The following is a 13,367-nucleotide window of genomic DNA, read 5'->3' as shown; positions in this document are numbered from 1 at the left end:
CTAATTATGTTATAAATAGAGTTAAGATTTAGTGAACGAGTGATTAGCGATTTATTATCGTCAAATTTGTTGGAGATCTCATGTATATTAGAAATAAAGATTTGTTTATAGTACATAACTGTTTGCAAATTTTAACTTATAAATATTCATTTTTTAATATTGTATCATAATCATTTAGAGATTATCTAAGTAAATCTCATCTCATGAGTCAGTTTTATAAAGTTGAGTAAAATTTAAGTTCACTTTCTAATAAAATTGTCAACCGCATATTCATTAATGATAAATAACTCCACCTTATAAATCAATTTTATAATATTGAATTAGACTTAAAATTCACTTTCTAATAAAGTTAACAACATCATTTTCATTAAAGTAAGAGTACAATAAAATAAAATAAAAATATAATATTAAATGAGAGATTAAAGAAATATGCAAATATCTCGACACAAAATATTACACTCCTATTTTATCTTAGGAAACTGTTCATGTGAGTTATAACTTTAACCAATATAAAAAAGTTTTTTTTTTATATCAATTGAAGTTATAATTAGCATAATTTTATTATTATTTACTATTATGTAACCGACTTTATTGCTATGACCTATGTATCATAGATACGGTAACGAGTACTGACACGATACGGATACGGATACGGACACGGACATACGTATAATCTCTAAAATGTAGGACACGGGGACACAAATCTATATTATATAATTTTGAATTATATAAATTGAAAATAAATATTTATGTGCAAAAGTATGTTTCAAATTCTTTTGGGAACAGAAAGATATTTTTCATGACTAGTTCAAAAGAATTTGTTCATTATTTTTATAATCATAATAAAAATTTATACAATAAATTTGAGTTTTTAGAAAATTATTGTATTTATACCTTTTAAAATTGTGTTAGAACCGTGTTAGAATTTTAAAAAATCCAACAAATATTTTTTGAATTGAACATTTCAAGTGTCCTACGAGTGTCAACACCGATACGTATATGTCCGACACGGATACGCTTATTTAAGAGAAGTGTTTGAGCTTCCTCATAACTGATGAATAGTACATTGAAGAAGTGAGGTAATACGTACTTAGTATATTTATATAGTGTATATATTGAATAATGGAATATATGAATGAGGTATTCAGACTTTTGTAATAACTTCTCAATTAAATAAATGAAAATATTAAAGAGTAGAAAAAAAAATTGATGGAAGTTTTTTGTAGATGAAAATTCACTAAAAAGAAATTTAAATTGATAACGAAATATATTTTGATATAGAAAAAAACTTTAGTCTCGGATATTTAAATTGAATATAGTATATATTCTAGAATTCGTGTAGTTTTTAAGTTTTTTTATTTGATACTTTGTTATTTTATCTGTATTATAAATGTGTTTGATTATTTTATAAAATAATCGGTATAATTCATATGTATATTTTCTTGAGATAGATTCCCCTGTTTGTAATTGTTTTATATTACTAGAACAATTTAGCGGCAAGAGTAAATTACATTTAGTGAATCATTTTATAATTTTTTTTGTTCAATTTATTTTATAATTATTTTAGAAAATAAGCTAATTAATTTTTTACTGAAAAATTACAAAAATAAATAAATAATATCACAACCTATACATGGATATGGTTATAAAATGTAATGGCTTATTGAGTTATTATTTAATGTGGGGAAAAAATAACAGAATAATATATGTTACTCTTAGTTAATGAAAATATTTTTTTTTTCTTTGGCAACAATGAAAACATTAGTCAAACTTTTTAAGAATATGATTGATAAAATTATAAGGATTAGATACTTCAAACAGATAAAAGATGAAATTCATTAATCAGGGATATGATACAATTAATAAAAAATAAAACAAGTCAATTAAGACTAAATCATAAATTTATGTAATGATTGAATGGAGTAATAATTATTGCTCTAAGAAAGGAAATGAATTAAAAATAGAGAATTCAGTGAATAAAAAAAACAATTCAAACATGGAATGGAAATATTAATTAGAACAGTTGAATAGAGACATAATATGAACAAAATAAAGTCATGAGAGTTATTAACAATTAATAAAACATAAAACTAATAAATTAAAAATAAATTATACAATATAATGCATTTAATCCACATAAATGATACAGTATTAAATTGGTTTAGTTATTTTTATTTTGTTTCCAGATATGGAGATTATTGAATGGCATTTGACAAAATCTTCCATTGTCATTGTGATCCAACTGAATTCGGATTAGACTTAATCAAATACACTGTTCCATTTTTTTATACATATCTTACACGCAAGGGAATCACCAAATCTATAATTAACTAAAATCTTGTTCTTCATTCTTTTGAAGTTATGTTTCATTATATTAATATGTGTCTATCTCTATTTTATGTGTTTGTTGCTCTTTCCATCCCTGTCAATTATTATACATAGCTGCCAAAACCAACGAAAAAGAAAACGGAATTTCATAAAACATTCTCTGTTTCTTTTTACATCATCATCATCATCTCATAAAGCTGCATCGTATCTCCAAATTATATTTTTTGCTTCTGTTAATTAATTAAACTATATTTTAATTTACAACCATATATATATATATAAAGTCTATAATTCAGTTAAATCATGTAAAATATTGAGAATTTGATCAAAATTACATATTTTTTAAAATTAGAAGACTAAAATTAGGAGTAAAATTCGTTAGATTTTTTTTTAATATATGAACTTTAGACAGAAAGTAAAGGTTATTTTTTTCAACAAAGATATCTTCAAAAGAAGTGCAGAAATATTTTGAATAAAACTCTGTTGAGTAAATATGATGAAACAAAACCCTAATAACATCTGTTGACTACTTGATATGGTAAAATGAAACCTAACAAGTTGTAATTTGATCTGAGACGATTAAGCAGAAGGAGGCTGCTCAAAAGTGCAAAAACCAAAACCCTGTACAAATGTTTTTACCAACGAAAACAAAGCAACCACCTACGACTACAACGCTAACAAACACTGATATGAAAATCAAAACTAAAACAAGAGAGACGCGCCGCGTGTTCACAGTGAAGGAAGATTCAGCGGGTATGTTGAGGAGTGCGGCGCGTGAGGTAACCGGGCAAGGGGCTGGCGCGTGGCGATCTGAGAGGGATTTCGCTCAGCTGTTTCCCGTTTCCGTCGTAGTAAATAACGCCGGAGAAATCTAACGGCTCGCACTTGCCACCCATGAGAATCTCCTTCTGCCAAACGCCGCCGTTTCCCCACCCTCCGTTCTCTTCCGCCACGCTGCTCTGCTTGCTGTTACACTTCTTGTGGTTGGGAGCGAACGGCAAAAGCGCTTTGTTGCTTATGTTGCTGAGAAGCTTCTTAGGCCTCGATTTCTGCGACTTAGGATCCATTCTGCAATCATCGTCCTTGCTCCGCTTCAGCTTGCGGGCGGCGCGCTTCGTCAACAGCGCGAGGATCGCCGTTATGGTTACGATGAAGCCGTGGGTTTGGCGCTTGGTCGAGTCGGAGGTTGCAGTTTCCTCAACCATGGCGTTTTGTTTGTCTTAGACTCTTTGGTTAACCGAGGATAGTTGTGATATATATAGGTGCGTGTGTGGAAGTGGAATTGGAACCACCAGAGAGTCAACCATTGTTTGGGTTGACTCGCTCTATTCCTTCTTATTCTTATTAAATACTATTCGGGGATTTTGTTAAACCCTATTCTTGTTTATACCTTTTTTTTTTCAACAGTAAAAAGATGTGTGAGAAGTAGTAATTAATTTATTTATTTGATGAATAATGATCTCAAAAATAAAAATGATATATATATTTATTTTATTTTTTTGCATGATTCACAGTGCACGCTATAGGATTTCGTCTGTTAATATTATGACAATGACATATGTACGTAGCTGACCAGATTTGGTTTGTTTTGTAGGTTGAAGACGTGTATGTGAAGAAATTGATAAATGTTTGGACTTTTCAATTAGTTTTCATTTATTTTGTTTTTTTATTGGTGCCTTTTAATTAATGAATAATTAATTAGTTTTTTTAACTACCTTCCTTTACAAAATAAATCATAAACCACTTTTAATTAAAGGATAATTAATCAGTTATGGTATTTTAAAGACAAGACTGCTATGTTAGAAGATTCTATGCTTTTTTACTTTCACAATTAATTATATAAGTCTGATACCATTATTTTAATATTCATTTGGTAGGAAAATATCAAAGAAAATATGATTCGGAGTCGATTCAATATAAATTTTGTAAAATAATTTTAGAGAAATTATTAAACATTTTATAATTAAAAATTGTCTAATAGAATAGAATATGGCATGAATCTTTTTATATGCTTCTTCTTATTATATTTATAGTTTTTATTTTCTTACATGTTCATAAATAAATTATATAACATATAAATAAATATTATAATACAAATTTATTATTCTGATAAATATAAATATATACTTCATTTAATTTTATATAATTATTAGTTGTTAATTAACTTTGAATATATAACATTATATTTAAATATAATAAATGATTGATTTATTTCTATTTTTTATTTTTAATCAAACTATTTGTTTGATTAAAAAAGTTACATTTTTTTGGATAGGTTTCTTATATTCTGGAATGATTTTAGTTATTTTTTTGAATTATTCGACTTTGAACACTATATGTGTAAGAACGATATCAGAAAGAAAATAGAGGAATACAATTAAAAATATGTAATTATTATATATTCAACAAAGTAAGATAACTTTCATAATTATATATTTTTAAATATTACTTAATTAATTTTCTATCAACTACATCAATATATACATATGATAAATTCAATACTATTTTGTGAATAAAATAAAATATATAAATAAAAAATGTAATGCATTATTATTAATTTTTGTAATTATATTAGTTGCTAAATTTTTTTACTAAATTATATGATGAAAAATAGTTCTTACTCTTAAATTAATTTTTAAGATATACTTTTATATCTTGTTTATTCAAATTAAAAAAAAATTGTATATATGATCCTGTTGACTCCAGAATATATATATATATATATATATATATATATAATAATAATAATAATAATAATAATAATAATAATAATAATAATAATAACAATAAAAGATAATATTTATTTGTTTTAAATTTGAAGTTGTCAATCCTTAAACAATGCTACTAAGCATATCCAATTAGTAAAAATTAACAAATATTTTTTAACGAAATTTTATAAAAATGTTTACACTAAAATAAATTATTAAATATAAATTAATTTAAAAATAACAAATAATTACTCATTATTTTAATTAAGTTAAATATTATTTTATAAATTATTTTTAAAAATATTAAAGTAGTTAGTAATAACTAAAAACTTTATAAATAATATTAAATACCAATTTAAAATAATTTTATAAATTTTATTAATAATAAAAATTAATTTAGATATATTAATATTTTAGTTTATAAATAGTATATAACTTAGTGAATATATTGACTAATTATTTTTATATTTAAATTAACTAATATTTAATAATTTTTTATAGTATTAGATAATATAACTTGATTATTTATTGTAAAAAAATGGACTTATTTATTTATTAAAAATAGTTGGAAGTATTAGTTGAAATTAGATGAAGAATTAGATATATATTTAAAATATAAATTATTTTCATTTTTTTATAAGTTGTTAACTAATCATTACACCTTCACAACATATAGAAGTGAAGTAAAATAGATAAACACTACTAGAAAATCATGGAATAAAAATCAATTTTAGATAAAAAAATAATTAGTTGTTATAGATGACTAAATTAGATACTATTTTAGATACTAAAAAAATTATTGGTTTTTATATTAGTTTCTATTATTGATAAATAGTTTTTAAATTGGTATTTAATTAGCTATCAAGATTTTAACCACCAATGATTTAGATTCTAAATTTAGTAACAAAAACTTGATGGCTAATTAAATATCCATTTAGACTCTATTTATCAATAATAGAAACTAATTTAAAAACCAATAAGTTTCTAGTATTTCAAATAGTATCTAATTTGATCAATATAACAACTAATTATTTTTTGTCTCTAAAATTGATTTCTATTCAATGATTTTCTTGTTGTGAAAGTTTATCCTATCAAAATTTTGATTTGAGTAAATTTCTTATTATTTTATAATTGAATATCTCATTTTCTCATTTCTAAGAATGTGTAAGTTTTTTATGCTCAACGTGTTTGATCAGCTGGGTATAAAGTCTCTCTTAGATTATTCTCGTGGTAATGTTTTTATTTCTAGGTGTATGCTCGAAAATTATTTTATTTTTTATTTTTTGGATTTGAGAGTTAGATTTTTCCTCATTAACAAGTTACTTTTAAGTAGGAGAAGCTAGCCTAACTTTTAGATGAATATAATTGTGAGTGATATACACCACCTTAATATAGATTGATGATGATAGAAAATATATAGTTATTTATATGGGGTATTTGATTGAATTCAATGTGGTATTGATATTGATGTTATTTTGGAGATTTTGTAAATCAAAGGCAATATATATTGATGAAAATATTATAATGTCTATTAAACAATATTGTACTTCATTATTTTAAACTAAGCTAGTAGGTTTGAAATTTATGAAAATTGGTTTGAATGTTTTTAAAAGTATATTTAGAACATATGTTTATTGTTATGTGTATATATTGTTTGAGCACCAGATTGATTCTTTAAACAACAGTCAAGTGGTGACATTAAATTTTGATACATTTCATTATTTTCAAATATATCTAATAATAAACAACTTTGCATCCAATTTTTTAAAAAAACATCCTTCCTGTCGTCAAATTACCTAGAATCTCATTTTTTTTTCAAATTAAAGACTGAAAAAAATGCAAAAATAATGTTTGTAAAAATTGTTTCGAATAAATTAGCAAAATAATTATGAAGATTATGTTTGGTTATTTTTAGTTGGAAAATTTCAGTATTGAAATATTTTTATTTCAAAATCTAAAAACTGGAACAATTTTTAGATCATCTATACTATACTATACTATGAAATTGATTTTTTGTCTCTGTTTCAAATTTTAGATCATCTAAGTACATGTAGTATGAAAATGATTATTAGTTTTTTCAAAGATTGTTAGTTTTTTTTTCAAAATTCGTTATTGTTTTGTTGCAAGCGGATGGTCAGATTAACTACTTCCAATGACTTGATGAAATGAAATCTCAAATTCAATGAATTCTACAATACAAAATAACTTATTTCAATCATTCTCATACATTACAAGTAAATAATTAAATAGTAACAAAATTTAGAGACAAAAAAAACTACTCACTAAATTAACTAAATTAAATATTAATTTAGAGATTAAAAAATTATTTATATCTAAAGTGGTTTTTATTATTAATAAAAAATTATAAAATGATTTCTAAATTTGTATCTAAATTAACTACCTAAGGTTTAGCGATTAATATTTTAGATTTTAAATTAGTTCCTAAAAGTATAATATAAAAATAGTAAGTAGAAAAAACATTGGTACCTAATGGTTAAATACCAATTTAGAAACCATTTTATAATTTTTTATTAATAGTATAAACTATTTTAGATATAAATATTTTTTTTAATTTATAAAACAGTATCTAATTTAATTAAATAAGAACTAATTATTTTGATTTATAAAATTAATTTCTATTTTACCACACTGGAATGATTTATATTATGTTTAGCACATGTCGGCATTGGAGTGATTGAGTGTGTGAAAGTTAAAGCAAGTTGTTGAATGAACGGGGGGTGGAAGCGGCACTGATGCAGTGTTGTTGACTTTGGATTTTAATATTTATATATTTTGAGAATCAGTTAGTTACTCTCTTAATACAAATTGCAAACCCTTGATTCTTTGATAAGGAGAGATTAAGAATATTATGCATGAAAAGTTTATATAATAAGAACCCATACTTAGTTCTAACATTTTTTTTCATTGCTTTTGAGAAAAGAAGATAAACAATGAAAGGAAATTTTCTGTAACCATGTATTAATATTATTTGATGTAAGAGAAAGAAGTTGTAATTTGATTTGGTATTAGAGGATTATGAGATTAGTTAAAGTAGGTTAGGTTCCACTTGCAAAGAATTTGGATGAGTTATTGATTTGGTGAAAGAGAAGTTTGTGTTGGTCCACTAGAATCTCAACATCGATGGTTCAACACTTGCGAAATCAAATAGTGATAAATAATATTTAAAGGAAGAAGAAAGTAAAGGCCCTTTGCACACGCAAGTTGAATTGGGTCCATGGATTCTGACCTACCCTTTTAATCATTCCCAAGAGCCATCTTTACATGACTTGTAGGGATCATTTTTAATTCACCATGCAATTCGCCTTTACATTATTTTTTTAATTTATTACACCAAAATATCATCATCATTCATCAAATGCCTTATTGGTATGCAACACTTCTCAACATTTCCCTACCATGTGTAAGCCTTCTTTAACCCAACATGTTCTTACCCCATTTCAACCTTTGTAAAATTGCTACAAATAACAAGCACATCTCAACAAAAGTTGTTAGTAATCATAATAAAATAAAGATACAACTTGAAAACATCTATGATTTTTGTCATCGATTAGTCTTATGAAATTATCTACTTTTCACTTAAATGTTGATTTTGAAACTGTGTAACCTTTATAATAGTTAAAGTCTTATTTATCCTCATTGGGATACATATCTAGATGGCATGGTCAATGAACAGTTTTTTTTTTTTTTACACTGTGTGAGGATATTGCTCTCTCTAGATTAAAAGCTTTTAAAAGTCATTTGGATTCTTTACTTTAATGCAGGTGCCTTAAAAAATTAACTGGAACGAGCTACCTCAATTTTGGTTAGATGAAATTCTAGTTTGCAGAATTCGGCTTCTCTACCTATGCTTTTTTTCTCATCTCCTCTGTATAATTAAAAAAATTAGAGACTATGTGCAATATGTTACCTAATACAATGATCAAGTTTTGGACACAACATAGTACCACGTTTTCATCTCATCCCTCACTTCTTCAACCCTCTGTCATTCTTCAACCAGTCAATCCAATATCACTGAGAATACAAAATACAAAATCACAGAGAATCAGTGAAAATCAAAACACAATGTTAGGGCAAAACTGAGAGTAGGAATCAAAAATAAAATTACACATAACACAGAAAGAAAGGAATCAAGATGAAAACCTAGGGCAAAACCGCGAAGACTCCGTTGGCACGCTGCTTATGAACGACAGTGCTCAAGATGAAGCTGAAGGCTATTCGAGACTTCTCCCTGGCACGTTGCTTATGAACGACAGTGCTCAAGTTGAAGCTGAAGGCTATTCGAGACTTCTCCCTGGCACGCTGCTTATGAACGACAGTGCTCAAGCTGAAGCTGAAGGCTATTCGAGACTTCTCCCTGGCACGCTGCTTATGAACGACAGTGTTCAAGCTGAAGCTGAAGGCTATTCGAGACTTCTAATGAATGAACCTTAACAATTAAGAATAACAACACTTTCTGAATAAGGGTTTAAAATTTTCTCAAAATATTCAAAACCTTAACAATTAAGAATTTTCAAATAAATACAAATTAATTCTTTGTTTAAATTTAATTTAAAATATTTAGCGTGCTTCAAACATTTAAATTTTTATTATTTTTATACTTTTAATAGTGGTCGTTCCACCCACGCAACTTTTTTTTTTAAAAGTTTGCGTAGGTATAACCCACGCTTTCTCACATTTTATTTAAATTTTGTGAATAACGAAGGCTTATTTGACACTATTTAGTGTCGACCTAAGACCTTCGCTTATTTTTTTTTGCAGCTAAATAAGCAATTTCTTGTAGTGTATATCTCTTGACTGTTTAGAAGTAAGGAAAATAGATACTTTTTCTTTTCCTATTAGTAGCTAATTCTTATTTTTATTCTTAAATTTTCATTTTAATGTATTTTTAATTGGGGTGAATTGTTAACATAATATCATATCAACTTTTATTTATACATTTTTTGCAATTATTTTTATCATGTAATTGTTACTTAGTCACTTAAATTAAGCATTTTGAATAATTCGACCAATGCATATTATATTTATATTCTAGGGAATATTGTAGAATAATTATCTTTTTTAAAGAGTTAAATCCTATAGAATTTTGATAAAGAAGATACAACAAATATCGAGTAAGGATTAAATCGTCATCAAATTAAAAGTTTATGCCTCTCTTTCAACAATCATAAATTGATTTTTCTGATATCAACATCTCAAATGATAACTTCACTATGTAAATTCAAATAAAAGTCATAACTTATGGGTTTTAGATAAGGAACTACCACATATTTTTTTTAATAAAGATTCTCCAAAATCACAAATAATCTTATTAGAGAAATTAAATTTGTTGAATTTCATGAATTGAATGATGTATTGCACATTTTTTTTTCTTTTCTTTCAATTTTATTTTTATCTCAAGGTTAACAAAAACAATGGATCGTGTTACTCTTTTTTTATTCTTCAAACTACTTTATTTTTCAAGAAAATCCATAAAATCTAAATACTATATAAGGAAGAACACAGTCTTCTATTGTATTTCTTCTTGCTCTCTTTATTCCACCCATCTCATCTAGTATTACTCAACTTTGTACCATTATTAACTAATTTTCATTATTATTTTACCTGATAATCCAAAAGGTTAATTATACAATAAAGTTTGAATAAATTTCCATTGGAATGCCTGCATGTATCTTTGAAAATCCTATTAAGTAGTTTGTTAAAAAAGATTATAATAAGACAGTGTGTGTTTTTTTTTTTTCAAGAGAACTTGGCTGGTTATTTTATTGGAAAAATAGGATCACAATCAAATATATTTTTTAAAAATGACATTTAGTAGGTAGTTGTCTTTTTGTATTTAAAAAATTTCTCCTTACATTAATGAAGGATTTGTTATTTTTTAATTCACTAAGACAATAGTCATCAATTCCAAAACGTAAATTATAGTCTGAATTAGCTATTGATTAAACTAAAAATGATTAGTTCCTTAAAAAAAATTTACTTCGAACTGGTCAATACGAAAGATAAAAGAAGGTGGAGGAAGAAATTTTGAGAGTGCAGAAAGCAACTTCCCATTTAGTATTGATGGTGGATTCGAACATTTTCATGGACTTTTCTTCCTCTACCTCCCTGATTTCAACCTGCACCCCCTTAAATTTAAATACTTCAAATTTATCCTTGTAGTGTTTGTATGCATTTTTTAAGGTACTGCTGCACAATCCAAAATGTACTTTAAAAAAAAAAATATTAATAATTATTTGTGAATTGTGAGATTGTATATCCATATTTATAAATAAATTCTAAATTATATAATCTGAAATATACATAAATATTAAAAATAAATTATGTATTATGCAATCTGAAAGGTAAAGTATTTAATCCAGAATAAACATGCATAACAACTATAATAAAAAAAAAAGTTACAAGGCGGAGAGGAGTTGCATGATGCTGGTATACGAAAGGAATAAGATGAAATGAGAAAGCGAGAGAAATAAGTTTATATTAAATATTTTATTAAGGGTATAATTGTCATCTCATCACCATATGGGAGTGCAGTTTGAAAACAATAAAGGTGCAGAATGAAATAGCCCATTTTCATACCCAGCTCTCAAAATTCAGTTAAGCCCATTAAAACAATTGAATCAGTAATCGGCTGTTTCTTCCTACACCTTCTTATGTTCTCCACGCACCCAATAAATCAGATAAAAAGACCATTTTATTCATAAAATTATATTTCTGGATTCTATTATCAGAAAATATTATTTTTTATTTACCGAAATACATATTTTTTCTTTAAAAAAATACAGTATAAATTATAAAATTCAAAAAATATTATTTAATTCAATAAGAATTATCAGATTATACTATCCTAATACCCTTTTACTAAAATATGCATTTCAGATTATATAATCTAATAGGTAAATACTTTATAAATTGTACAATTCATAATATAATTCTAAAATAAATTTTAGATTCTACAATCCAAAAAAATATTTCTGCATCAAAATTACCTTTTAAAGTGTGTTACGAATTTTTTTAACATATACTTAGAAAGAATAAGATTGGAATTAAAAAAATGAAGGTGTAGTTTCCGTAGTAATCTCTGGAAGGCTCGTTATTGAAAAGTGATTATCCAATCATAATAGCATGAAGGCTTCCTGTTGTTCTTTGCTGACTAACAAAAAAAATTGTCATTCTTTGTAGCTTCTACACCACATGAACATATTATTATTTCTTTGGAAATCTTAATGGTGTAATATATATCTTTTTGAGAATTTAATTCTAGAAAAATTCTTTATCACTTTCAAATCAATTTTTTGAAAAAAAATTCACAAATCAGGTTAATACTCATTTTTTTTAGTGAATTTCATTTTAAAAGGGCATTCAAACACTCTATTGAATTTTAATTTTGAAATATGTCAAACACTCCTAGAAAAATAATTTCTGGGAGAGGGAATATTGAAACTCTTGTACACACTTTTAGAAAAAAAAATTACCCAACCAAATTATAATATATAAATAGAAAATAAACTTAACTTAGTCACTTATTGAGAGAAAGAAAAAGTTAACTCGAGTTATTATAATACATTAATTAATGGATTCACATGTTATCCAACATTTAATAAGCTCGTGCATGAGTTTTTTCTGTTAATTTGTTCATCGAATTATACTTTATCATATATTTTTTAATGGTGATTTTTGAAATTAAAGACAATTTAATAGTTTTTTATATATTTTTTTACTTTTTATTTACTTTTTAATTACTTTATATTAGTGATATGGAAATAAAAATAATTTATAAATATTTGACTAAAAAATTATTTATTTATTTACTGATTTCTTTTAAAAAAACTAATACTTAAAAAAACGAAATGAGTTTGACTTGTTATTATCCCTTGAAAGGGGATATTATGTTAAACTAATAAAACCTTTTGTAAATAAATGCAGAACAATGTAAGAATCTTTACATAAATGATGTCTAGAAATTAAACATTCTCTTATGTCTTAATTATTTGAACGGTAATAGCTAAATCTAACGTCTTTGTACATAATCTTAAATAGTGGTGCAACGCTTTAGAAATTAAAATAAATAATCTTTCACATATTTAAAATTTATAAATAAACTAAAATACTAAACATAACCTGGTATAACTATCTTACAAACAAAGTTGGTAAGATAATTATATACTTATATTAAGTGAATAAAAATATAAGTATCAAAATCATCATAATTTTTTTGTCCAAAATAAAAGTAATTTGATAATTAACAAAGGAGTGAATTAGCATTGATAAATTTTTTAATAATTTTTTTTATACCTAGCTTCATAACTCGTG

At 25.2% G+C, this 13,367-nt stretch overlaps 1 protein-coding gene across 1 annotated transcript; it reads right to left on the bottom strand.

Annotated features, from left to right (window-relative positions):
- Positions 1-2,794: 2,794 nt before the first annotated feature.
- On the bottom strand, positions 2,795-3,570 carry LOC137805630 (uncharacterized). Its single transcript, XM_068605571.2, has one exon. It carries the CDS (start codon positions 3,531-3,533, stop codon positions 3,075-3,077), a length of 459 nt encoding a protein of 152 aa, XP_068461672.1. The 5' UTR covers positions 3,534-3,570; the 3' UTR covers positions 2,795-3,074.
- Positions 3,571-13,367: the final 9,797 nt, after the last annotated feature.

Source organism: Phaseolus vulgaris, chromosome 3 (genome assembly GCF_051622355.1).
Source record: "Phaseolus vulgaris cultivar YP4 chromosome 3, ASM5162235v1, whole genome shotgun sequence".
Taxonomy (NCBI): Eukaryota; Viridiplantae; Streptophyta; class Magnoliopsida; order Fabales; family Fabaceae; genus Phaseolus; species Phaseolus vulgaris.
This window is presented reverse-complemented; position numbering and strand designations above follow the sequence as displayed.